Source organism: Cheilinus undulatus, linkage group 15 (assembly GCF_018320785.1).
Source record: "Cheilinus undulatus linkage group 15, ASM1832078v1, whole genome shotgun sequence".
In the NCBI taxonomy this organism is placed as follows: Eukaryota; Metazoa; Chordata; class Actinopteri; order Labriformes; family Labridae; genus Cheilinus; species Cheilinus undulatus.
This window is the reverse complement of record NC_054879.1, coordinates 14,357,397-14,384,642: the sequence shown is the minus strand read 5'-3', so window position 1 is coordinate 14,384,642 and position 27,246 is coordinate 14,357,397. Positions and strand designations below refer to the sequence as shown.

The following is a 27,246-nucleotide window of genomic DNA, read 5'->3' as shown; positions in this document are numbered from 1 at the left end:
ACATTAAGGCTGAAATTGAGGAACATTCAGTACATCCCTCAAATATTTCTTAGAGAGTGGGAATGCAATGATACCTTGATGACTTATCACCCAACCTTTTCAGTACCACTGGTCTTGTTTGCAGAGGGACTAAGCAAATCCCAGCTGTCACTGTGCAAGAGGCAGGTTACATCCTGGACTGGTCACCAGTCAATCACAGGGCTGACATGTAGAGCCAAATAAGCAGCAATGCTAACACCTACAGGCAATCTAGCATCACCAACCAGTCTAATGAGCATGTCTTTGGACTGTGGGTGAAAGTTGGAGAGGGAGAAAGCATGCTTTCACATAGCATGGCCCTGTCTGGCCAGGATTTGAACCAGCAACCCTCTTGTTGTGAGGAAACAGTGTGGCTTCTAGACAATTATGAACAAAAGGTATACTGCAATCTGCAAGCCATGATTTGCACCTTTTTTGGCTTGTTTGTCTCCAGGACACGATTGGCCACCCCAGTTTAGATAATGTATTTTGTCACTACACATCTTAATTATTGGGATTCACTTAATTTTTTTTGCCCTAGCCTTATCCACAGTGAATCAAGTCTGTGGCACTGCTCTCAGGAGTTCCACAGGGTTCTGTTCTGGGTCCTCTCCTTTTATCCCCTTTTCACCAAGACTCTTGACTTTCTTATTTATAGGCTTTGTATAGAATGTATAGAGAGGATTTCCCTTTCATAAGTATGCAGATGACACCCTATTGCTGCTCTGAAACCCAGGTGGGTACACAAGTACACTCAGCCATTTTATCAGGTACACTGTGCTAGTACCAGGTTGGACCCCCTTTTTGCCTTCAGACCTGCCTTTGCAGCATAGTTTCAACAAGGTGTTGGAAACTTGCCTCAGAGATTTTGGTCTATTTTGACATGATAGCATCACGCAGTTGCTGCAGATTTGTCAGCTGCACATCCATGGAGTGAATCTCCAGTTCCACCACATCGCAAAGGTGCTCTACTGGATTGAGGTCTGGTGACTGTGGAGGCCATTGGAGTACAGCAAACTTAATCGTCATGTTCACGACACCAGTTTGAGATGATTGAGCTTTATGACATTGGACATTATCCTGCTGGAGGTAGCCATCAGAAGATGGGCACACTTGTCATAAATGGATGGACATGGTCAGCAACAATACTCAGGTAGCCTGTGGTGTTTGCCAAGAAATTGGCCCCCACACCATTACACCACCACCACCCTGAACCATTAGTAATAGGCAGGATGGATCCATGCTTAATGTTGTTTATGCCAAATCCTGACCCTACCATCTGAATGTCGTAGCTAAAATCAAGACTCATCAGATCAGGCAATGTTTTTCATAACTTCTATTGTCCAGTTTTGGTGAGCCCACGCAAAATGTGGCCTCAGTTTCCTGTTCTTAGCTGACAGGAGTTGCACCTGGTGTGGTCTTCTGCTGCTGTAGCCCATCAAGGTTCCACGTGTTGTTCACTCAGAGATGGTATTTTGCATACCTTGGTTGTAACGAGTGGTTATTTGAGTTACCGTTGCCTTTCTATCACATCATAACTGCCGCTCACTGGGTATTATCCCTTTATCAGACCATTCTCTATAAACTCTAGAGATGGCTGTGCGTGAAAATCCCAGTGGATCAGCAGTTTCTGAAATACTCAGACCAGCCTGTCTGGCACCAACAATCTTGCCCCGCCAAAGTCACTGAAATCCCCATTCTGACACTTGGTTTTAACTTCAGCAAGTCGTCATGACCACGTCTGCCTATATGCATTGAGTTGCTGCCATGTGATTCATTGACTAGCTATATGTGTTAACAAGCAATTGAACAAGTGTCCCTAATGAAGTGGTAAGTGAGTGTATGTGTCTTGCTTACAACAATCAGTAGTTGTGTCATGTTTCAATGTACTATTTACATATTATAGGTCAAGTTGGACGGAAAACTCAGAGGCCTGAAAATGTAGACAAAACAGCTTAGACTGTTAATTTCTTATCACAGAAGCAAATGCCGGCAAAACAAAGTGCACAGACTGGAGTCTGCATGTTCTGTTCATTAGTAAACAGTTGCCTGAGCTGATTTTTTGCTATTAATTACTGATATTACTGCTATGTAAGCTCTGATCGCAGGATTGACACTATAGTGGTTTCATTATCTGTAGTTGAAATACTACCAAATGGGTGGGTGGTTTTAGCCTGCACTTGACCATGGAGGTATCCTCCAGTGACAGGTACAGTGCATGTAGCCAAGTATGTGAACAATTTCATTCATGATCCAGGTGGCTGTCTGCAAAAGCATAAGATTTTAAAAGTCTAATTTTACTGGCATAATAATGTTTCAGTGTTCATCTCTGTTTAGACTTAATTTGCTACCTGTAAGTAAAGGAAGGTTACATTTTTCTTAACTGTCTTCGTTCTACCTTTGGATAAGGGTACTCTTTGCCTCTGGGATAAAGAGAGCCTGTGAAGCGGGGCAGCAGCATGGTAGGAACCAGGGTGTCGTTGAGTGTGAGGTAGGCTAGTCTGGAGCCATCAGGGGACCACCAGTGAGACGCCTGGGAGTGCAAAACCTCCTCTGGAATAAAAGACAAGACAATTTATGAAAATCTGAGCTGAGGTGTGGTTCAAAATTAAATTCCCTCCTCCTGTCCCTACTTTTTAAAGTCATGGTCATTAAATTTACTCTCACCTGCAATCGATATCTACTACTCTGCTTAATTCAAATTGATGGCTTGTAAATCAATTTACCAAATGAAAATGGTTGTGAAACTCTGAGACTGAATACCTAATTGATTCATAGTAAACTGATATGCACTGCTCTGAATGTGATAAGATGAATGTCTGATTTAAAAGATGGAAAAATTAAAATAAACAATCAGCTCTTACCCTCATAGAGCCAGTCTGCAATGCCATTAAAGACAACACCCTCCTGTCCTGAAGATGTGAGCCTCCATGAGCTGCTCTGGACGTCTGTTTTGTAGTAAATGTTGTTTTCAAATATATAAATCTGCAGAATAAAGAGAATTCAAACTTTTTAATCTAAACAACACCACAAGAGAAAAAACACCTTAGTTAAATACCAGGGGTAAACATTAACAGCTGAAATTCAGCCTCAAGGATCATCCATTCCAGCTATACAGGGGGTTCTCAATGTCTTATTTTTCATAGATTTGCCTCTTTCCTCCAAATAAAGATTGACAGCCTCTTTTGAAAAAAAAAATGAACAGAATATTATTTGAATGCCATTCTGCAAAGTGTGGGAGTATTTTGAACAAGTTAAGGATGACCCCCCCCCCCAAAAAAAAAGTAAAATACAGGGTTGCCACCCTCTAGTTGGTTGGTCAATACGTAAGTTGATGAGCTCTCTGATTGAACAATCGCAGCATTTAGCAGTAGCTGATCAGACACAGAGAATGAGCACTTGAAGACTCATTTAAAGCAGGTATTCAGAGAAAAACAAAGTTTTTGTGTGAATGTTTCAAAGCAGAAATACTAAAAACTTAAAAGCAGGCTGACACCTCAGCACACCCATGCAGGAAATGCATGCCCCACTTCCTTTTCATTCACAGGTTAGCAAATACATTTCATTGTTTTATGAATATGGTTGATCAGGTCCCTTTATGATCTCAAAGATGCTCATATTAATGTTATTCCAGTCAATCGCTAAACTCATAAATTCCAAGGTGCCAATTAGATACAACATTCCAAATGCTCCCTGAACTCAGAATTCTGATTTTTAAAGTCAGAGGAACTACAGTACCCTGCCTACAGTACCTCATAATAGCTGGAACGTCGTCAACTCGAGTGGGATTCCACTGCCAGTGTTTACATGAACACCTGATGAAAATGAATCTGTCTGTTGCAGATATAGAGATGTCTCCTGTTCCCTGAAAGTTTGACACACTCTCCAGTTCATGTACTAATATAGACAGTCGGACTCTGTCCAGCTCCTTGTCAGTTGTTTGTTTGGTTCAAAATAATGAGGTTTAATCATTTATTATACTGAAATAAGCTTGTTATGTTAAATTTTAAGTAGATCACCAGCCATGGTGCACTGACTACACTGTCACTGGTGGAGTCTGCCATACACAAAAAGATTTTTGAAATCTTAACTAACTATTTAATGTGAGAAACCCCATATGTTGATATATAAATAGGGTTCCTACAGGCTTTTAAAAATTAAAAATGTTTTAAAGGATTTTGCGCACTGGGTCTATAACATGTCACACATTTGAACCTTGCACACTGAGTCTGCTGTGTTTTTATTTGCCTTCACTGGGAAAATTTGTAGAATGTGGCCAATTGTTTCGTTTCATCACTCCTTTAAAGCCCCTCTAAATCCATCCATCCTGACAGAGAGCTTGATAAAACACCAGCCCATTCGTCATAGCACTAAGCCAAGTCATAGAGATGAACTTTTTAGTCTCTGTTATGACCTCTGAGTGGTGTCATTTTTGCCCTTTATCTATTATATTTCCATGGTTGATATCCACTTAATACACAGGCATATCATGATGTTTAAAGCGCACGCGCACCTCGGTAGCAGCGACGACGTCACGTATTTTGTTGCTCTGACTGGCCCGTAAAGAAGTGACAGACAGAATGTTAATCCAATCACCCTCCGAGTTTTTTTTCAAAGGCTCTGCCCTTTCTCAAATGCTGTATATCGAAGGTTTTCCAGATGGAAGTGTGAAACAAATCCATCTGGTGTGTCATGTTACATGTAGGGCATGTTGCAGATGTATTTTATGTTGTAGGGTAAAACGTTCAACTCTCGTGAGCTTGTGTTCACCCCAGACCTTATTTCAGGCATTTACCGAAAACTCGGTCAAAAATCCCAAAGACTTTCAGACGAGGGAACCGGAAGTGCGAAAATGCAAACTCACGTCCGTGTTTTAGGACTCATTCCTGCACCACTCTATTAAACTTGTTCCCAAAAAAAAATGACGGACAAAATTTTCAGCATCAATGCATACGTGATTTGAACAGCATGGGCTTGATTTTGGTTTAAACATGCAAAAAAATTCGGATAAAAATAATTGACTAAGTGTGCAAAGGCTATAAGAACTGAACTGGGAAAAATTAATACCACTTTTTGCACAGTAAATGTCAAAATGAAAAGCATATATCTCAGTACACCAGACCAGAAAATTATTTTCTGATTTAATGAACTGTTTAGAAAATGTCAATGTTATAGGGAAAACACATTTTTTTCAGACCATAAACACCAAAATATGATGATTTCAAATTTATGGCCCATATTCTATCAGTATACACTAAATTGATATTTATCATAACACATTTTTAGTGCTGAGAAGCTGTGCTGATTCTGAACAGTTCGACTTTTAAAAAGCAGCCTCTACTTTTATAGCAAAATAATATTTTTTTGCCAGAGAAGACCTGTTAAAATAAGAGGGGCCAGCAGGAATTGTTAAGTCGGCAACCTGGGAACTAGTTGTTTGAGAACTTGAGTATTGATCACAATAGTACAGAGTGTATTCAAGTCAGACAAAATCAGAGAGGGGTCTGAGGTCTTCCCTCAGAAAATTTAGAACATCCAGCATTTAATTCCCAGAATGCAAGAGACTTTATGAAACAATTTGTGGAAGAAGATAGTTAAAATCATTTAAGGTTGCCTAGAAACAAAGATTGGATAAAGACATGTTACTCAAAGAGCCTTCTAAAATTTAATAGCTCTCACTCATAAAAATGAGACTTTTAAAGACTTTCTTATGGCCTAAAATTTCAAATGTGCAATTTAAGACTGTTTAAGCCTGTATCAATACCATCACCAGTGAAATTTCTGCCACAGTCTGGATTTTTACAACACTGCCATCACTGGTTTAAATCCATGTGTTGTGCTTTGTTGCACACAAGGCAGAAACAATGCAGCCACCAGATTAAGAAAGTGATGTGTGAGCAGGAGCTCGGTCTGAGTCTGTTCATCGGCATAATTTGCTCCGGCACTAAAGAACAGCCAGGTAACAAGCCAGACGTCAACCCCTATGTTGTGGTTAAGGGGAAGCACAGTATTAAGGTAAAAGGTGTGTTCTCTCCTCCCTAAGTTTCTTGTCTGTAATAACAGCAACATGAAATGAATGTTTACTTTAGCCTGTCTGGGACTTTAATACAAACCAGACTCAAGACGAACCATCTTGAACCCAGCATGGCAGCTGGGTGCAATGCTGGCCTACCTGATGTTACATCTGCTTTAGCATCCTTTTAAAGTTGTTTTTAAACTCATGAATGCTCATTATAAGTCCATGATGATTTAAAGAAGCAGGCTGTAGCAAGGTCAGAGACTTCATAATAGCAACTGGGCAAATTTGGCCTAAATTTTATTTATGACTGCCTCTTATGCCTAATATAAAATTCCTCTACCCTAGCAGTCATTTAGAACCAAAACATGCTAAACTATAGGGCCCAGAAAAAAAACAATCAGGACTAATTGTGAAGTTAAAGCAGACAGCCTTCATACTACAAACATCTCTGTTGACAGACCGGGAACCAGGCGGACTTCTCTCTGGACAAAACCTGCCCACTGATGACAACACTCCCTAAGTGGCTCATCTCTTCTGATAACGGTGGAAATATGCAGATGGAGCCGCTGAATAATGAAACCTGCTCTGTCATTAGCATTGTGACCCACTGCTGTGGGGCTTCCTGAAGAAACGCTTTCAATGGTGGCAGGTGGAAACACTGAGGAAGCCTGATAAGAGTGCTATCAAATGGTTAATTACTTTCTTTGTCTGCACCAGAGAAAATAATACAGTGATTACTTTGTGCATAATACTCAGCACGGTGGAGGCATTACTCACGCAGAGAGCTTTAGTCACCCAACAAGATGTCTCTGAGAAACAGCTTGATAACTGCAACTGTTGCTGATCTCCCTTCAAAATAAGTGTTTCATTTAGAGAGTTTGTCTTCTTCTCATTAATCAGAAACTGCTTTTGATCAGCTTTTACCCCTGAACACAGAAAATTCAATGAAAGCAATGAATTATATATTACACAATACTGAATGAAACATCTAATTAAACATTGATTTTCACTTTTCTGCATGGAGCCAAACTTTCTAGTTCAAAAATATCAGAGAAAGCTTAGTCCACATGCACTTAAATGACTACAGCAGTCTTTAATAAAAAGATATGCAAAAAATATTGACAGTTTTATCAGGTTTCTTCTCACAAACAACCTAAAACTTCAAGTCTCACAGTCAAATTTGACTTTAGAGTAAACACGCTTAGCATGGCTAGCTGTTAGCTTCCTGGTACATCGCTTGTGTTTGCAATTTTGGTCCTGTCCTTATCAGCTGTATCGTGGCTGTTTTACAGGACATGTTGTATGAACACCCATGTTGTTATCACAAATCAGAAAGTTGGTCCCCCATTGCTGACGTCATGTCCTAACTGCATGCAAGCGTCAGGCATCACATTACATTTTGTCGCATTGCACGCTTGCTGCCCACTCTGCATCTGTTAAATATCAGTTTTTCTCTCGTAAAACATCAAGCCCTGTTACTCTTTAGCCTGAATGGTTTTGCTTCTGTTTTGACACAAGTCAGAGCATAAAACATGGAGATGGATAATACCAATGGACAGCTATTGTCTCTTTGTAAAACAAGCTCTTTTTTTTTGTTTCAAAATAAAGGGATATTTCTAAAATGTTGACTAATTACAATTGCACTTAGAATGTGTTTCCACTGAAGGGAGTTTTTGGCATGAGCTGCACAATCCTCGTAGAATCTAATCTCGTGGCGAGACCCCGCTGCAAGCAAGCCGGATGTGTAAAAGCTGTTGTGTGTGTGTACAATTACGATTATATCTACAGCAATTGTCTTGACAATTCTGAACAAAGACGAAGGCAACGGATGATGGTTCAGAGGCAAAGTCCGTATGTATGGCAAAAGCCACGTCTAAGGGTCTCAGTAGGATGTTAAGAAAAGTCTCCTCTTTTGTGATATATTTCTATATCAAAACGTATGAAAAACCTCCTTAGCGTAAAAACTTTATTGCGATATTTGAGAGGTTTTTTGAAATTCAGGTTTTTCCATTACCAGTTTTTTATTATGCTATTTAGATTTTGCGGATTTCTAAGGGTAATGGAAATGCAGCTAGTGTCTAAGATCTCCTGTTAGTAATAGCAAGTTTCGACTTTTTCTCGTCATTTGGGCTTAAATTTCAAAATTGTATTTCAACTTTATTCTTGAAATATTGACTTTATTCTCATCATTTTGACTTTGTTCTTGACTTGCCCACATTTATTTTCTCCTTCGAAGGTGTCCCAAATCCTCTTTCGTAATACTGTGTATTGCATATATAACGCATCTTACTACAGCTGCATGAATGGCTGTTGATCACAAACAAACTGTGTTTATATTTCATGAACATTTGTCTTCAGTTACTTCTTTTTTTTCGACTGAGTGTACCTTTCTTAACCTTATCTACTCACCAGCTGCTGACCGTGCACACCCCATGAGGCAAACTGGAGGACAGAATCGGACACTTCTGGAGGATTCAGCTCCCGTACCTCTCTGATGGAAGACAAATAAAGAAATGTTAAACAGGTGCATCCATCCCTCCATTTTCTTCCGTTTATCTGGGGCCGGGTAGCAGGTTGAGCAAGTCAATCCAGACATCCTTCTCCCAAGTGACACTTTCCAACTCTTTCTGGGGGCTCCCCAGGCAATCCTGGACCAGACAGGACATACACACCTTCTAACACATTCAGGGTCTTCCCTGAGGTCTCCTCCCAGCTAGACGTGCCTGGAAGAGCTCCAAAGGGAGGTGCAGAGGAGACATTCTTGTCAGGTACCTGAACCACCACATCTGGCTCCTTTTGATGTAAAGAAGAAGCAGGGGCCACCACTAGCTATGTTTACATAGACAACTTGTAATTGGAATAAGCTCAAGGTACCCCTCAAGTAAGATCTTGACGTTATTGGAGTTTGACATCATTAACACTCGAAACTTTGACTATTTTGCAGCCTCTTATCAGGTACTATTATTACTGTTTTGCAGTCCTGAGGCAGTGTAAGTGGGCGAAAGATGGGACCATGTGGAAGGTCATCCAGAGTGGGGCACAATCCAGGAGAGCGCAGTCCCAAAATGTGCTCACTGAGTCCATGGGATCCACATTTTTGATTCTTTACAGAGAGGGGACACAGACGAGAGTAAAGAGGAGAAGAAGGAGGAGGAAAAGAGGAAGCTGAAGGAAGAGGAGAAGAAGAGGAAAGAGGAGAAGAAGAAAAGGCAGGAGATGAGGAAGAGGATCAGAGTGGAGAATAAGAGGTTGCTGTCGTCTTCCTTTGTTAAAGAAAAAAACAAAAGCAAAGCAGCACCACAACAGATCGCAGAGGAGGAATCTGAATAGAACTACAACAGAGACGTCTTTTGGATGGGCGTTGTCAATCCCAACCAAGATCTCATTGAATATGAAAAATATCTTTGAGAATAAAAGGCCTGGAGGGACCAACGGGGACCCAGGTGCATAAGCATCAAGTTCTGCAACATCTTCGCAAAGGTAAGTATGATAATCTGAACATTTTGATCACTGCTATTTCTTTAGAGCTACAACCGGACCTCTAGTTGCATCCCTTTCTATTATATCTTGCAGAAAAACAAAGATGAGACACAGAAGAAAGAGGAGGAGGAAAAAACTGCAGCTCAGGACAGTCCAACGGAGGACGAACAGGAGGAAGTGAAGAACCAGCGTCAGTCGTTTTGGAAGCAGTTCTGTTTTGTAATGATTGATTTTATTACCTCTGCCAAGGAGGTTATGTGATCGGGTGGGTTTGTTCGTTTGTTAGTTTGTTAGTTTGTTTGCAACATAACTCAAAAAGTTGTGGACGGATTTTGATTAAATTTTCAGGAAATGTCAGAAATGGCATAAGGAAGAATTGATTAGATTTTGGGACTGATCTGGATCACCGTGTGGATTCAGGATTTTTTAAAGGATTCTGTACTACTGGGAGATAGGGCTAATGGTGGAGGTCTGCACTGTTACCACTTTACACCAGGAGATGGCGGACATGAGTAACTTCAATCCCAGCAGCATTTTGGGTGTGTTTCTATTCAAAGTTTTGGAGTTTATAGAGTTTGTAAGACGCACGCCCGGTCAAGGAGATGAGTCGGAGCGTAACAGAGAGAAAGACAGCGAATTGTATCAATTTTCCCATCAGGTATTGGTGGGTGCCTTGTGTGCTGAACCTCGACCCGCTTCCATCACAACAGCATGGCTTCACAAAAGGCCTACCTGCAGTCCAGACCTTTCACCAATAGAAAACTTTTATAAATTAAAATTAATAGAATAATTAATCCACCATGGAATACCCAGTACTGTTAAACAGCTTGAATCCTACATGGGTCAAGAATGGGACAACATTCATCTCCCAAAACTCCAACAACTGGTCTCCTCACTTACAGATGTTTACAGACCGTTGTTAAAATAAGAGCGGATGCTACACAATGGTAAACATGGCCCTGTCTCTACTTTTTGGAGGTGTGTTGCTACAATCAAAATGAGTGATGATTTTTTTCATGAAATGGTAAAATGTCCCAGTTTAAACATCTGATAAATATTTTATCTTCTTTTGTGAATAAATATAGGTTTAAGAGATTTAAAAATCATTGCATTCTGTTATAATTTGCATTTTAAACAGTGCCTCAACATTTGGGGGCCTGTCGACCTAAGTTTGGGAAACACCATCTTAATTAATTTGGGAAAATTTTGACCAAACACACCGACAAAATCATGGGCGCCTTCAAACAGGCAAAGACCTGCAATTCCTTCACAAAAATATACCTAATAACAAAGTGAAGTAGCTGATTTTAATGACAACAAAAAATAAACAATTGTACAAAAAAATGTATCAATGTTACTTTCTACCCCTGCTTACCTCGTATAAAGGTTGTAGATCAGGTAAGATGCCAGGAAAGAGTGCTGGTACACCTGAAACACAAATCACAAGAAAAACAATATAATTGTTACTATAAATATAAAATAAATGAGTTTTGTTACTGATATCAGGACCACACCAGCCAAGAAAAATAGAAAAAAACAATCAAAATCAACATGAATGATACACTAAATTAATCATAAAATGAATCATCAGAGCAGATATTCCTCACACAGTTAGTCTATGATAATAATATAACAAAACAATCTGAGAGGAATATTTATTTTGTTTTGTGAAGTAACTCCAATTGACTCCATTGCATCAATTGAAGAAAGAAAGCCCAAAGTGTGACCTTGCTCTGTGTTTTAACATTTTGATGCATGAAGTTTCTTTATTAATCTGCTGGACTGAAAATAAACCTTGAGGAAATTAAACAGCAAAGGAGATAAAGAGGAGAGAGGCTTTTAGTTTTTGATATGTTTGAAGAATTTCATTAGCAGTTTAAATCAAGTCAGATGATCCCCATGTTCAGGGGCAACACAAAGAATAAATTCAATAGTATACAAGAAAAACCCTTCCAGCATGCGAACAGACCTTTAACTTCTTGTTTCAATGACCATGTGATCTCTGAGATAAACAAGCAAGAATGACAGCGACTGAGCTGTACGTTAACAGTACCCATACAACACCCAGTACTGCTGCAACCACAAGTATAAACACAACTGGCCTCAAAGATCATCAGTGGCACTAGGGGTAGACCGACTATAGTCCTGGCAAATTATGGATGCTATGGGCATTTTATTTTACTGATAATCAGCCAAAATCAATAGTTCAAAGGTGCATTACTTTGACTTCACTGCAAGGTGTGTATTCCACCTAATGGAATGCCCACAACACCACCTGACTGGCTAGACATCACACAACTACCAGCCAATCAACATTGAGGCCTGGGTGGCACTGACACAGGAAGTGTGTGGCATCACTTCCTGCTTTGTGCTGGTTCTCATGTTGACAGAGCTAGTGCTAAATTACTTAATTTCTGTAATTTCTTAACATACAGTCTTTCTGTTGTCCTGTGCTGTATGTACTGCCATAGGTGGAATCTCTGGCAGGAAGGCAGTGGGCATTAACTGACGCTACTAGTGGCAGGAGGCTTTACTTCAGTTTGATACTGAGCTGAGACTGAGAAAATTTCCAAGGTATAGTAAAAAGATGTGATTTCTGTTTTTTATATTATAGTGTGGTTTATATGTTTTTTCTGTTAGTTATTTCTGTTTCTGTTAGTTATCTCGCTAACCGCATCCCTAGTCATGATGCAGGTGGGTCTGCTAAAGATTGCAAAAACAGAAAAGAGAAATAAATGGGAATGAAACACTGGAGCAGCTGGTATAAAATTGTATTTTCTAAACTAGTGAGTAAAGGCACACTCAGTGCGTACAAGAATAAACCTGGTAGGGCCTTTGCCTCAGTGTTGGTATGTTTAAGTTTGATATGTTGATCCCAATGTCATGAGCACACCAGAGAATGTCTGCACACCAAGTTTTGTTTTAGGATTCATTGAGGCGATGGTTCACCACCTGAGTGCCCCCACGTTAACCCACCATAGCATTAGCATCGCATTATTACAGTACAAGCAGAGCATGCTGGAGTGTTAAAATAAACACTGTAGTGCTCCTCCATCCCCCTTAGCTAAAGATCAGCTCTACACAGACAGAACTCCTCGCTGCCTTCACTCCTGATTTAGACTTCCCTCCTCTCTGCTCCAAAGAGAATTCACCAGGAAGGAAAAAGAAATATTAACTTGACTGCTCATCTTTCTCTCCTTCAAAGAAGACGTCAACATCTTTCAGTAGATGCTGCTCACCGCTGGCAGCTCTGTGATGACGCCTTGATAAGGCTCTTATTGATGGGTGACACATGAGGGGGCGGATGTTTAGAGATGTGGAGAGAGTGACAGACTGATTCAGAGAGAAGGGCTGTGTTTGTTGGTGCTGTGTGGCCCTGTTCTCAATACATGACATTACAGATACCATAAAACTTCAAAGAAAAGCCCAGCCCAGTGTAATACCCAGATCTTTTACAACCTTATTTCAAAAAAGTTGGGGTGCTGTGTAAACAACATATCAGACGTTGAAACTAAGACATTTTACTATTTAATGAAAAATCGTAGCACATTTTGAATTTGATGGCAGCAACATATCTCAAAAAAGTTGGGACAGGTCCATGTTTACCATTGTGTTGCACCCCTTCTTTATGTTTTATGATGCTCCAAATGTTTTCTATTGGTGAAAGGTGTGGACTGCAGGCAGGCCAGTTCAGCACCCGGACTCTTCTGGTGAGGCCATGCCGTTGTGAAGGATGCAGTATGTGGTTAAGCACTGTCTTGCTGAAATAGTCAAGGCCTTCCCTAAAAGAGATGTTGTCTGGATGGGAGAGTATGATGCCCTAAAACCTCTATCTACTTTCCAGCATTGATAGTGTCTTTACAGATGTGTAAGCTGTCCACACCAAAGGCACTGACGCAACCCCATACCATCAGGGATGCAGGCTTTCAGACTGATAACAAGGTGAATGGTCTAATCTTTTGTCCACAGGACACGGCATCTGGGGTTTCCAAAAAAAGGATTTCAAATTTTGATTAATCTGACCACAGAACAGTTTTCCATTTTGCCTCAGTCTATTTCAAATGACCTTTGGCCCAGAGAAGATGGCAGTGTTTCTGGCTCATGCTCCCATCTTATCATAATATAGCTTTAACTTTCATCTGTGAATGGCACAGTTAACTGTGTTCAAGGACAATGATTTCAGGAAGTGTTCCAGTGATTTCCAGTACAGAATCAAGCTTGTTTTAACCCTTAGAGCTCACAGCTTTTTGTCACCATTATGTCTCGTCTGAACTTTTTGTCTTAAAAAGCTTGTAAACATCAACCCTGTGGTGCACAGTCAAGCTCTATACATCCTTTTTTCAGGACAACCTGGGCTTTAAGAATATATCTACAACAGTAATGTCACTTTAATTTTTAAAAAGTTAGACTCTAAAGACGAAAGAAAAAAAAAATCAGAATTTGAAAGCCAGAGATTTTTGTTTATAACACTCAGAAAACATTAGTGACTAAGCCTTTTCTTGCACAGACTTGTTCTCCCATCACATGGGTGAGAAAATAAACATTTGGTGACTAATGGTTTTCAAAGTATCTACATATATACAAAGAAAAAGTCTATGCCCTTTTTTTTTGCAGTTAGATTAATTTGTGTCATTCCTCAAAGCAGTAGAGACTGAAACTCCCACAATGCATTGTGGTAAACAACATTGCGATACCCTGGGCAAAAAGCAGAAGTATTTGAAAATGGATTTAAAAAAAAGGCACTTATTATCAGATCTAACAACGTGGATTTAATCTTTAAAGACCTCAAAAATTCAATGAAGTTCCAGGCTCGCTAGAATGGCGTCCTTTAGGGCTACGTAGACATCAAGGATAGCAAACGAACGACAAGAAAGTCAGCTTTCAGAGGAAAGAAAAAGAGTGTCTATGACTTATGGGTCAAAAGTTATCAACCTTTTTTTTAAACTTGTCACTTCTTGTTATTTATGACAACGCCGTCCTCAGAGAGCGCGGGAAGTCAGCCAAGTTCAGGGGTCAGTAGAAAATGTTCTGTAAGAGCTATGAATGCATGGAGAACATAATCAAAAAGGCACAACAGAGAACTTTCAGATTAAAAAAACAATCAAGAGCTGACGACCTAAGTTTTAAATGTTACCAAGTGATCTATAAAGGGATGTGCCTGTGGCATGGATCCATGCTGCGTGAGCTCTAAGAGTTAATGCAGTGGCCCCTGAGGGCCCCAAGTTCATGAGCATCCAATACTGACTTGCAACCTTGCAATCACAGAAATTAACCAGATTCTCTGAAACTTTTGATGATATTATATACTGTAGATGGAGGGATATTCAAAGTCTTCATGATTCTATGTTGAGGCACATTTACATTTTTTTTTTTCATTTGTAGCTCTTACTTTTCCAGCTTTTTGTTTCCCTTCTCCTACTTTTTTGAGATGTGTTTCTGCCATGAATATCAGAATGGGCTAATATTTTTCATGAAATGGCAACATGTCTCAGTTTCCACATCTGATATGTTGTTCATGTTTTCAAAAAGTATGGGTTTAAGGGATTTGAAAGTCATTTCTTGGCACATTCAAAGTCTCTGTAATCAACATTCATCCTCATTCTGATGCTTGATTGAAAATTAGCATTGTCATGTCTATATGCCTGAAAGCATTATCTTTCTTCCGTGTGATTGGTAGATTAGATTTTTGCCTAAATGAGCAGTTGAACAGGTGAACCTTTAGTGGTCAATAAAGGTTTCTATGTGTGACAAACTTGGCCTGTCATCACTGACTACACTAGTCAGCACTTCCCCACTCCTCGATAATTACAGACGTGTACCAGTCTTGATAAATGCCCTTTAAAACTTGCACCTAAACTTCCTGAGCCATAAGAAAACAGAATCAGATCCATGGAAAGCGCTGACGCAGCAGTATAGTTCAGCAGAGAGCTCTCATGATGATGATGATGAATTAATAAGACAACTGGAGACAGCAAAGCAGCAGCAGGCCATTATTCTCCATAGATCCAGAGTGTCACGCTGATGATGAACACATCTGCTCCGTCCATCTCAGGAGGAGACGGCACCTCTGAAGCTCCGCTGTTTCTGTCCCATCAGGCTCACACAGCTCATTATCATGCTCTGACACTGAGATGTTCCTGCCACCATGAAATTATACCGCCAAACAGCAGGGAAGGCAGAGAGCGTTGGTTTGCAACAAACAATTCTGCAGGTATCGGCCACACAGGGCACCAAGGTTTTCTGGGGTGAGGTGTTGTAGCTCCTGTTAGAGCGACTAGCATTAAAAGATACAACGCTTGTGCAGTTTCTTCAGCCTAACAAAGTCACAGTAGTCACTCTCTTTCCTGACCAGGGTAAGAGGCAGAAAGGCTGGTGGGCAGAGGAACACTTTATGTCTTTTTTCCCCTTCAGTTTAGTCACTAAACTGAGTAGAACTGTTAAAGCATAAGTGCATGATAAACTGTTACGCTTTACGGCAGTTTTCTCAGGAAAACATGGCAAAAACTGATATAGTGGACATTACACCAAATCAATCTAAATATCAAAATACACCGGGATAATTCTCCTTTATCCTGACTCGATCATATATCCTCAAATTTACTCAAATAACTGTAATATTAAGATTATGACGAGGATTATCAGAGATTAAACAAGCTTTGAGATGGAAAATTTCCAGTAATTTTATAACTATTTTCTCGTTTCTCTTTAATTCAGACACAAATCATTTAATGACAGGATTGATACTCATGTTAATCCTTAATTCACTGTGATAAAAATGTTGCTCTTCTCCATCTGCCTGCATAGTGGCAGACACTAAACTTGTTAACGTTGCTTACTGAACTTTGTACACACACAGCTGCTCCCCCACTAGTGGATTGCAAAAGTATTCATACCCCTTGAACTTTTCCACATTTCTTAATGTTACAACCACAAACATAAATTTATTTTATTGGGATTTTGTGTGATAGATCAACACAAAGTGGCCCATAATTGTGAAGTTGAAGGAAAATTTAAAATGGCTTTTACAATTTTTTACAAATAAAAATCTTGAAAGTGTGGTGTGCAAAAGTATTCAGCCCCCTGGAGTCTGATACCCATGAATAAAATCCAGTGCAACCAGTTGCCTTCAGAAGTCACCTAATTAGTAAATGAAGTCCACCTGTGTGTGATCTAATCTCAATATAAATACAGCTGTTCTGTGAAGGCCTCAGATGTATGTTAGAGAACATCAGTGAACAAACAGCACAATGAAGACCAAGGAACACACCAGACAGGTCAGGGATAAAGTTGTGGAGAAGTTTAAAGCAGGGTAGGTAACTAAAAAATAACCCCCTCAAACCTACAGGCCGAGCAAGGACAGCATTGATCAAAGAAGCAACAAAGACCAACAAAGATCCACAGCTCAGGTGGGAGAACCTGTCCACAGGACAACTTGTAGCCATGTACTTCACAAATCTGGCCTTTATGGAAAAGGAGAAAAGGAGAAAGCCATTATGGGAAAAAAAAAAAAAAAAAAGCCATAAGGAGTCTCATTTGCAGTTTGCCAAAAGCCGTGTGGAGGACACACCAAACGTGGAAGAAGGTGCTTTGGTCAGATGAGATGACCATCTACACCTTAAAACATGGGGGGCAGCATCATGCTGTAGGGATGCTTTTCTTCAGCTAGGACAGAGAAGCTAGTCAGAGTTGATGGCAAGATGGATGGCGCCAAATACAGGGCAATCTTGGAGGAAAACCTGTTAGAATCAGCAAAAGACTTGAGACTGTAAAGTGAAGAAATGTAGAAAAGTTCAAGGGGCATGAATACTTTTGCAAGCCACTGTAGGTCTGTTGGTTCAGCCTCAAACTCAACCAACTTTTTTGTACCTACAACCAATATTTTCAGCTGATGTAGGCAGATTTTCATGGCCAAGATATCAGTTGTAATTATCGGCAGAGATGTTCATATCAGTAACATAACACCATTAACTCCAATAATATTGTGAGTCCATACAGGAAATATCGATGCATTTTTACGTTTCCATGTGAATTAAGATGTTTTTGAGGATGTAGAATGTGTGGAATGGTTATACCTTATAAAAGGACCAAAAGCTCCATTTCCAATAATACTGCCTATGTTAGTTGTGCTTTGAATTCAAATACTTCAATCTCAAATGTCGAGTTCTGGACCTGAATTGACATCAGGGCCTCTTGAAATTAATACTCCATCTTCAGATAAAAACAAGGCTCTGTGGCTAAATTATTTGAACTTGAAAGGGCTAATGGTTTTGCCATTAGGGTTGAAATTAAAGACTGTTTTGATAATCGACTAGAGCCAGTAGTCACCTGTTCTGATGGGCAGGTCAGGTATGCCAGTTCGGTGCATCGACCTCGGTCCTGTACTACTCTGGCCTCCTGATGCCCATTGTCCAGGCCTGCCCCGGATCCATACCTCCCAGCTCACATTTCAACAATGCATGTGAAAGCCCCTGATATCTGTTCCAGCCCACCAGGTCCTGGGCGCCTAGTATGTGGTGAGCTAGATCAGAAAAGCTTGTCAGATGCTCATAGAAATGTAGTTGCTGCTTCCGTATCAAGTAGCCGATGCTTCCCATCCCCACCCAACTGAGCACATCAGCATTAGACACAAAATTTGGCATGTTCATTTCTTTATGGATGGGCGTATTTCATTTTTTGATAACATCAATCCATGCCTTGTCGCTACTGCCTGGTTTCTTAGTGAAAGAAAGCAGCTGTTAAGTCACTGAGCTATTTTTCTCCATGCTGACAGTTAATCACTGTTTTTACCAGTTGTTCAGGTGTGCATAATAATGCCAAGTCTTGCAACAGTTCTGGTTGTAGATGCATCTTAGCTCTTTAAAATGATCTCATTAATGTTTCTCCACACATTGTACAGCAGTCAACTTGACTAAACTCTGTATTGTGGCAGTGTCTGATAATTATGTCAGGTCTCCTGATTAGCAGCTTATCGCAACCATTGGACAATGAATTTCCCTCTGTGAGAGTGAAAATGTTTCAGTCAGCTACAGGGTCTATTTCAGATGTTTCAATGCTTTAAAGAACAATGCAAGCTGCATTTTATCTGTTTCTCTGTAATCATAACAGCCCTGACAATGCCCTCTGTTTGCTGTGATGTTAATGAGTTTTCAGAGCCTGTTTCTATCTTTAGATCCACACCTTACAGGCCACCATCCTTTATCTCTGCTGCACAGTTTGTTCTTATATCTCAGAGATTAGCACAAAGGACACTGATAGGTCTGATGTTGGAAAGGTGATTATTTATACATTATCCTGAGGCAGTAAACAGTCGGTTTGTAAAGATATACTATCACTTTAAGAAGTTATGAAAATATCACAATAAAATGTTAATGTACTGCTTCATAAACTTTCAAACAGCCCAGAAAATCCTGAATAGACGAGTGGAGTTTCTTCTACTAGAGGCTTATTGTTTAGTGTTGTTTGCATCTATATAATGTACTTGAGATTTTACCTTTGCTGTACCAACTTTTTCAATCAGAGTAGTGCTGCACAATTAATCTAACTGCAGTCAGGATGTCTGGCTGTGCAATAACATAATCACATAAAAGGCTGCACTTGTTTTTGTATTCAGTAGTACTTAAAGATTTATAGAAATGCCTGTAGAAAGGCCTTTAAGTTTATAATAGTGCTCCTATTACACTTTGTTTTCAAAAGTTGAGGTTATTTTAGGTTTCGAGATTTTTATGCTGCCTAATATTGTTTGTTATACATATTAAATGAGAAATACACATTTCAAAACTTTCATTATCCTCTACATTTTCTTTTATAACCGAGCAGGTAGGCTCATGATAGCATATGTATTAGATTGTAATGGAAATTATTATATTGTCCATTATAATGTAATCGCCCATTAATGCCATGCAGCACTTATTCAAAAAGCTGAAAATCCATGATTGAAGATAACAACATATGCTCACCGGCCACTTTATTAGGTACACCTTGCTAGTACTGGGGTTGGACTGGGTTTTGCCCTCAGAACTGTCCTAGTTCTTCATGGTATAGAGATTTTTGTCCATACTGACAAAATAGCGTCACACAGTTGCTGCAGATTTGTCGTCTGTACATCTAATAGGTCGTTTCCACCGGCTCAGTTCATTGCGGTACGGCACGCATTTTTTTGTGTTCCCATAGGGAAAGGGTCCCAAAAAAACTACCTGTACTGTCCCACTTTTCAGCACCCTTTTGTAGGGGTACCAATCTTACCTATCTGTACCAAAAAGGTGGAGCTACACACACAACAATAGGGGCTGCACTGACGCCACATCAGCGCCTCGCCTCCGGGCTTCAAACACAGAGGCCTGTGCTGTGAGAAGCAGGCAAAAACGGTTGAAAAATGGACTAATATCTGCCTAAATGAGAAATATTTGGACTCGACAGAGATCCAAACTGTTTCCTAGTCTATGGATATTGGTATCCAGCCACAAATCAAGTTTCCTAACGTTTATCTGGATGATTTTAAGAACACAAAGCAGAGCCCAAAGGCTCACATCAGCCAGATCCATCCGCGATGGATGAAAAACTAAATTAATGCAGACGTTTTGTGAATATGAAGACTTAGAACTGTTGATTTTCTTCTGTAACTAGTTATTAATCTACTTCTTATGTTAGGTAACCTGTGAAAACATCACTCTGTGGTTGTTGGACGTGTTTGTAAAACTTCAGGCTGCAGACTATTTTACAATGAGATCAGCGCACCCTGGATGTCTGACTTAATCTAGCTTGATTTTAACACCAGCCTAACATTTACTTTATTTTTAATGTGGTGAATTCTCACAGATCAGCTCCGAACTTTTATATTTTGTCGTATAAACTGTTCTAGACTGGATATATTCACATATTAACGTAGCGTTACGACTCAAACCTTCTCTGTACACGTATTCCATCAGCTGAGGATCTGTACTGACAGCGGTTAACATCATTAAAATGTAGTTATTTTTTTTTAAAAGCACTTTCAGCTGAAATAAAGCTGTTTACTGCTTATTCCCAACTGATTTCTGTCACTCATCCTTTCTATAGCTCTGCGGCTGGACCAGCTGACTCACACTGTCTGTGACGTGCATGCTTTTACAGCCCCGCCCACCCAAGTGAGAGCACGGGTATCTGTGGAAACGTTAACTATTTTGAGGTTTAGTGTACCAAACGATACCAAACCGAACTGAATCAAACCGGACCCCCTGATGGAAACATGGCTCCATCTGGAGATGGCAACAATACTCAAGTAGGCTGGGGTGTTGGCCTCACTGTTGGAGTTATCTGACAGTGTTGATTCATGATCAACATTACAGTGTAGTACAATACAGCACAGTGTTAAGAATCAACTCTTACCAGAGTTGAACTGACTGAAAAATCAACACGACGTGACACTGTGTTAAGATTGTCTCTTTAGGTGTTTACACTCCTAATTTTACTGTGTAAGGGGCTCAAAATGGGTGAAGAAAATAACCCCCACACAATAAAACCACTGCCAGACTAACCGTTGATACAAGGTACAATGGATCCATGCTTTATAGTTGTTTACGCCAAATTCTAACACTAAAATCTGAATGTCGCAGCTGAAATTGATACTGAAATCAGACCAGGCAACATTTTTCCAATCTTCTATATTCCAGTTTTGGTGAGCCTGACAACTTTTTAGAGAAATACCTTTAAAAGAGGCCAGTTGGAGAATAAGAATAATAAACAGGGACTTAGCCAAAATTCATTTCCTGAGGCTTAGACAACTCTTAAAGTAAAAAAAACAAAGATGCACACGAACATAGCAGAGACGTTACTCTGCAGTGAAATTACTAAACTACATTAATGCTCTACTGAAATAAAAGGAGTATATATGATTAAGGAAGTCAGTATAGTATACATGAAAAACGTTAAGGCCAAGATATTATGTGCCTTTCATTTGGACTGGTGGGGGGTTGTGTTTGAGTGGAGCTGTACTGAAATACAGCATCAAAATCTTTGTTTTGATCCAGTTCGGTAAGTATCAGACGTAAGGGGGATTCAGATCGAATTTACATGCAAAATAACAACTGTCAGGGCTCATACATGTTTAAAGTCAAGTTTTCATTTAGCAGGAGAAGGGTTGGAGCTCTATGAGTTGCATGTAGTACACCAGTGTGGGATAAATCACGGTTGGATGAAATAATCCCACTGTCAGTTGGGTATTGAGGACAACAAAGTGCTTATAAATCCATGATCATTAAATGCTTAAAACATCCATCCATCCGTCCATCTTCTTCCACTTGTCCAGAGTCAACCCAGACATCCCTCTCTAACTAACGTTTCCAAGTTCCACCTGACGGATTCCGAGGTCCTTCCAGGCTGGATATGTAATCCCTCCAGTGAGTCCTGGGTCTGCCCTGGGGTCTACTCCCAGTTGGATGTGCCTGGAAGACCTCCAAAGGCAAGCTCTACTTCAAGCTCCCTCCAGATGTCCGAGCTCCTCCCCCTATCTCTAAGCCCAGACACCCTGCTGAGGAATCTCATTTTGACCACCTGTCATTACCCAGAGATCATGACCATAGGTGAGAGTTGGACCAAAAATCAACCAGTAAATCAACAGCATTGTCTCCTGGCTCAGCTTCCTCCTCACCACAACAGTACAGGTCAGTGCCTGATGCAGGCTTCGCACTCAGGCAAAAACCATCCCAGAGCCTGCTGGACGTCCCTGCTATGGAAGCCAACAGAACCACATCATCTGCAAACACCAGAAATTGAATTCTGAGCTCCCTAAACCACACCCCCCCCCCCCCCCCCCCCCCAAAGACAAAAAAAGAAACCTATTAAAATAATATTTTTAAAAAAGTCATATACTAGGTCAGCATATTTTTGTCTGGCTTGTTCAGATTTCTTGCTGGTAAATCCTCTGTCTTGAGCTTCGCTAATCAATATTTTGTGTGTAAACATGCAGCACTCCTTAAATATTAATCATAATTCATATTCATAAATATTCCTGCAGCAGATATATTGGTCTTTGGCTGTATTTATGTTGCTAAAAAGTAATCTGGCCACAGGACGTCCCATTGGAGCAAATCTGCCCTCCAACCCAAAATGAGTTTGAACCCCTGCTCTAGATGTGGTACGATCGAGTAGCCTGAGCACACAGCATACTGAGCATTGTATTAAAAAGACAGCTGAAATGTTCACATTTAGTGCAAATAAGTTATCCAATGCAACAAAAGTCTTTAAAGCTGAATGTTAATTTCCTCCATGTTTTTCTGTGTGATGTTAAATGTAATCAAATCCAGCAATGATCGGTGAGTGCTACAGGGACAGAGGATGCTGAGTCCTCCTGCTAGCTAAGATATGCTGGCAGTGCCTTTGTATACATGGATGCATTTTACATGAGCAGCTGAAGCTTCTGTCTCGCTCCCCTGCAGTCTTTGGCCGGAAATACAAAATACTGTGTTTTATTCATTGCAGTAATTTAAATTATATCTGCCCGAGAAAAAGGACAAAGAAAGGCGCTCTTCCCCCAATGAATTTAAATATGCTCCCAACAACAGAAAAAGCTGAAATGTTGAAAATGCAAAGTGCTTTCACAGCTGAGCTCCAGCCAACACAAGCCTGATGGTTCTGATAATGGTGTGCGAGCGAAATCCTCCGTTCCATTGTCAACACTCAGCAAACACAATGTTAAACGGTGAAGCAAACCTGGAGCGGCTGGCCGCAGCACAAAGCCCACTGTTTGTTTTGTGATATTGCCATTTCAGAGGCAGACATGCTGGGACTGTCGGCGGGTTGGAGTGCTGATCCTCGGCTGGGCCTTCACTGAGATTTCACAATGACAGTCTTCTAAAGCTTGTCTCTGAACTGTGATTGTCCAGTCACAGCTTAGCAGACAAAACTCTGCAGGGCAGTCTGTCAAAGTTTGGACTTCTGCACATGTCAAAGTGGCGTGCATGGGGCTGCAGCAGAGAAATACTTTATCTAAAAGTTTGTGGCTCAAGACTTTTTGTCTTACTTTCTTTTAGAACAAGAAAACAAAAAGAAATGTCAAAAGAATGGATCAGTGGCAGCATGTTTGTTTCTCCATGTGGCAAACAGTGAGGAGCTAATTAATTTAGATACATTTTGTATTTTATTTTCTAGAGCAGATTTTTTTTAAACTCCTGCCTCAGGTGTCACTATGTCAAGACGGTGTCCTTACCTTTGTTTCCAAGACATGAAAGCACCCATATGTGCTGCACCGTAGACACACGACATGATGCACATTTATAATAAATGTCTTTAGAAATAAAGCTGTAAGTGAATTTAGAAAGCTGCATGTTTTACAGATAAAATATACAAAACGTCAATAAACTTTTTTTTTTTTTTTTTTTCTGGCACAGCTGCAGAGATCAACTCCTGCACTAAGTCCTGTCTCGTAACATCACTTCTTGTGTTGACATCACTCATGTATCCCTATGCCTTTTGCTGCATGATATAGCGCCTTAAAATTACATTACATCAATGTGAGAATATGTAAGGTTTAGCATTTTATTGGCAGTTAAGTTACAGAAGATCTCAGGTGACAGCGTCATGCAAAAGTAATGTAACTAGCAGTGTAACTAGTTACTTTTTGCAATGAGTCACTTAGTAATGTTACATTACATTTTTTAGAAATGTGTAATGGTTTACTTTTTTGAGTAACTACCCCAACACTGCTCAAGTATAGCCTTGTTTCCCCCGGAGTGTAAAGCACAATGGCTAATGCCATGAGTGCCTACAAGCCATCTTTAGAAGCACCAAATTGTCCCTTTAAGGCAGGATCAGGATTTTAGCCAAACTGCATTGTCCCAGCCTTTCAAATGTCCTCACACTTGCCTCTCTTAAAAGAGTGAACCTGATAGAAGACAGAGTTTATTTCTGCATTTTCCTGTGTGGGGTATTTGTGACTTCTAGTGCCTCTGCAGCTGGCTTCTAGTTAAAACTTCCACATCAGCGTCACTTTGCAACACTGAAGGTTTCCACTTGATTCACTGTTATAACAGAAAATCAATGAAGTGTTCTGTTCAACATAAAAAGTGAAAACATTTCAAGTGTGAGACACAGGATGTTTTGTTTTTGTGTTGCTGATTAAAAAATGTAAAACCAAAATAGCTAAGCCCTGCACTCTCTATTGAGCATGTGTTGTGTTGTTTTTTTTTGTCTTTGTGATGAATGAAACCACAGAAAAGATGAACATTTCTCCTGTCTGGGTTTGAAACATCTGATGCTTTTCAGTGACAAAGAGATTCTCATCAATCTACACTTCAGCTTTAAACAATCTGCTTTCACTTCTCACCAAATCTTTTACAATGATTCTCAAAAAACACAAGGCATTTTGTCATATTTTGGAGATTCTTCTCTTTCAAAAATCAAAGAAATATACTCTGCAAATGTATGAAAGAAAATCCTTAGAAGCACAGTCCCTAAGAATTTAAACTTCACATCAGCTTACTTGGTTTGAGGTAGAGTCAGCTTTGTTGAGCTCTGTTGTTAGCATCAATTCACAATGTGCTTGTTCTAAATTAAGAGGCTGCTTCATATTTAAATTCATCCAGAATAGCTTTGAACAGCTCTTCATGTAACAACCACATGTTGAATGTTTGTTTCTTCTTTGTTTGACTCACTGTACGGTGCCACAAAGATGCAAAAGCTACAAAAAGCAGCTCTAAATGTCCATTTTTAAATACAAATATCATCAGAAGATTGCTGAACAGTGGTCTTCAAACGTTGTAGTCTAATGGTGGCAGTGGTGCTCTAATCTCAGCATTCACTGTGCAACTGAAATGTTTATGACACATGAAAAAAAACCACAAGATTTATATGCTCATACTACGGTCCCACAGTCGCATGCGGACAACCTGAGTTCTCACACTGACAAGTGAAATCAGGCAGGACCAGGCACAGCGTAAGGATTACAGCTTTGTCTAAGCCTACTAATAACAACAGTTTAAACCCTTTCCTCTTTCTTATAAACAAATAAGTTCCAGACTTTTCTAAATAAAATGCTTAATGTTGTCTTTCCTTACTAACAACTGGTGCTAGTAAAGTTCTTATTGCCTACTCCAAAAACAGGATTGTGTTATTTTCTGCTGTCCTAAAGACCCATAAATCAATAACAAGAAGAATATTCTTAACTTCTATGTAGTAAAATGTTCTCTTTTTGAGGATAAGCATAAGTTATTATTTGATTATTGATTGTGGAAAAAGAGAGAGAAAGAGTTGTTTGTTAATCTTCTTAGAGTTGAATGGTTAATCCAGCTGTGAAATAGGGACTCTCAGCAGGTGAATGTGCAACTCCAGTACTAACCTGAGCTGCACAAGCTAGTGCTGCAATGGTTTATGAACAGGGGAGCATATGGCCAAAATTCATGCTGAAGACTATTTTGAGATTTGCAAAATCATCTTCTCTTCCAAGATAATCTTTCGGTGTTGCTCTTTGTTTTTGTTGTAAAAAAGAAATGCAGTCAAGGTCTGATTACACTGCTACTTTTCAACAGCTACATCCAACCTAATTGCTACCCTGGCAGCAGCCATTGGATACCCCAGTTTACAGTACAGCTTAATCCCACCACATCAGTCGCTAACTCATGCCGAAGAGGAAGAGTGAAAACGTGCCGTTATGAAAAGCTTTCAGTGCTGATTTTTGCTCTTTATTTCATAGATAAATTATATTCAGTTCTACTACTATAGTTCCCTATCTGAGCTAACTGCTACACAGGTGGCAGGCATTACTCTTAGATTACAGTACTACTAAACCCAAGCCGTAGCTTCTCCTCAAATGAGACTGATTGGTCTGAACCATTTTCAGGTTGGGCCAAAATGTTGTAGATTGGAGCCTTGCAAGATGGATTTGCCTGATATGGAGTCTGGTCAATCCATCTGCTTTGCAACTTGACCTTTGACCTCTAAAATCTGTTCAGTTTTGCTTTAGTCAGAAGACATTTGCACAAATTTAGAGAAAATCTTTGTTCTTGAAATATCACATTCAAAAACAAGGGGTGAGCATGAGGTCCAAGTACCTCTACCTTTGAATATGATATAAAAATTCTAATCACTTTGTTCCTGAATCAGAGTAGATATTAGCACAAATTATAAAGTAAATTCATCAAAACATCTTTTAGATATCATATTTGCTAGCAACAGATGAATATTAGGCCAAATGACCTTGACTATTGACCTGCATTCTAACATCAAATCAGTTTATACCTGAGTCAGAGTGGACATTTGAAAAAAAAAAAAAATGGAGGAATATTCCTTTACAGCAGACCTTGCAGACCCCTGCAGACCTTTATTAAAAATAAAGACCTCTTTCCCATCAATAGTGTAATGTGCCTCATAGTTTCAGCATTTCTATTTAGTGATCAAGTTTCAGACTAAATCAACAAAAAAAAGATGAACAATCATGTTTTAAAGCTCCTCAGATAAAAAGACACAAGCATGTTCACACAGAACTCTCCTGGGACGTTTAAACTCCCAAACTGCATGAGTCCCTTTATGGAAAACAAGCAAATTAAATCTGCTACTTTTCTACATTTACTCTGGGAGTCTGGGTCAATTTTGGCTGAGATTGACAGACACGGCTCCATGCTGTGTTTTCATCTGAAACTGTGAAGTGTTTGGATTCATGCCTCTGAATTGCTTAAAGCAAAGACAACAGATGCCTGTGGGTATTGTAGTATTATGAGCCATCTGCTATTCTGTAAAACTGCAAACAACATGTGATTCCT

General features: G+C 39.8%; 1 protein-coding gene across 1 annotated transcript in view; it reads right to left on the bottom strand.

The window, feature by feature from the left end:
- The window catches only part of LOC121522618 (inactive dipeptidyl peptidase 10-like), a 160,254-nt gene that overhangs the window by 16,725 nt on the left and 116,283 nt on the right, over positions 1 to 27,246 (bottom strand). Inside the window, exons 6-9 of the mRNA XM_041807166.1 lie at positions 10,893 to 10,945; positions 8,447 to 8,528; positions 2,883 to 3,003; positions 2,417 to 2,571 (exon numbers count right to left, since the gene is read on the bottom strand). Coding sequence (XP_041663100.1) covers positions 2,417 to 2,571; positions 2,883 to 3,003; positions 8,447 to 8,528; positions 10,893 to 10,945 — 411 coding nt within the window. The remainder of the gene's footprint in view (positions 1 to 2,416; positions 2,572 to 2,882; positions 3,004 to 8,446; positions 8,529 to 10,892; positions 10,946 to 27,246) is intronic.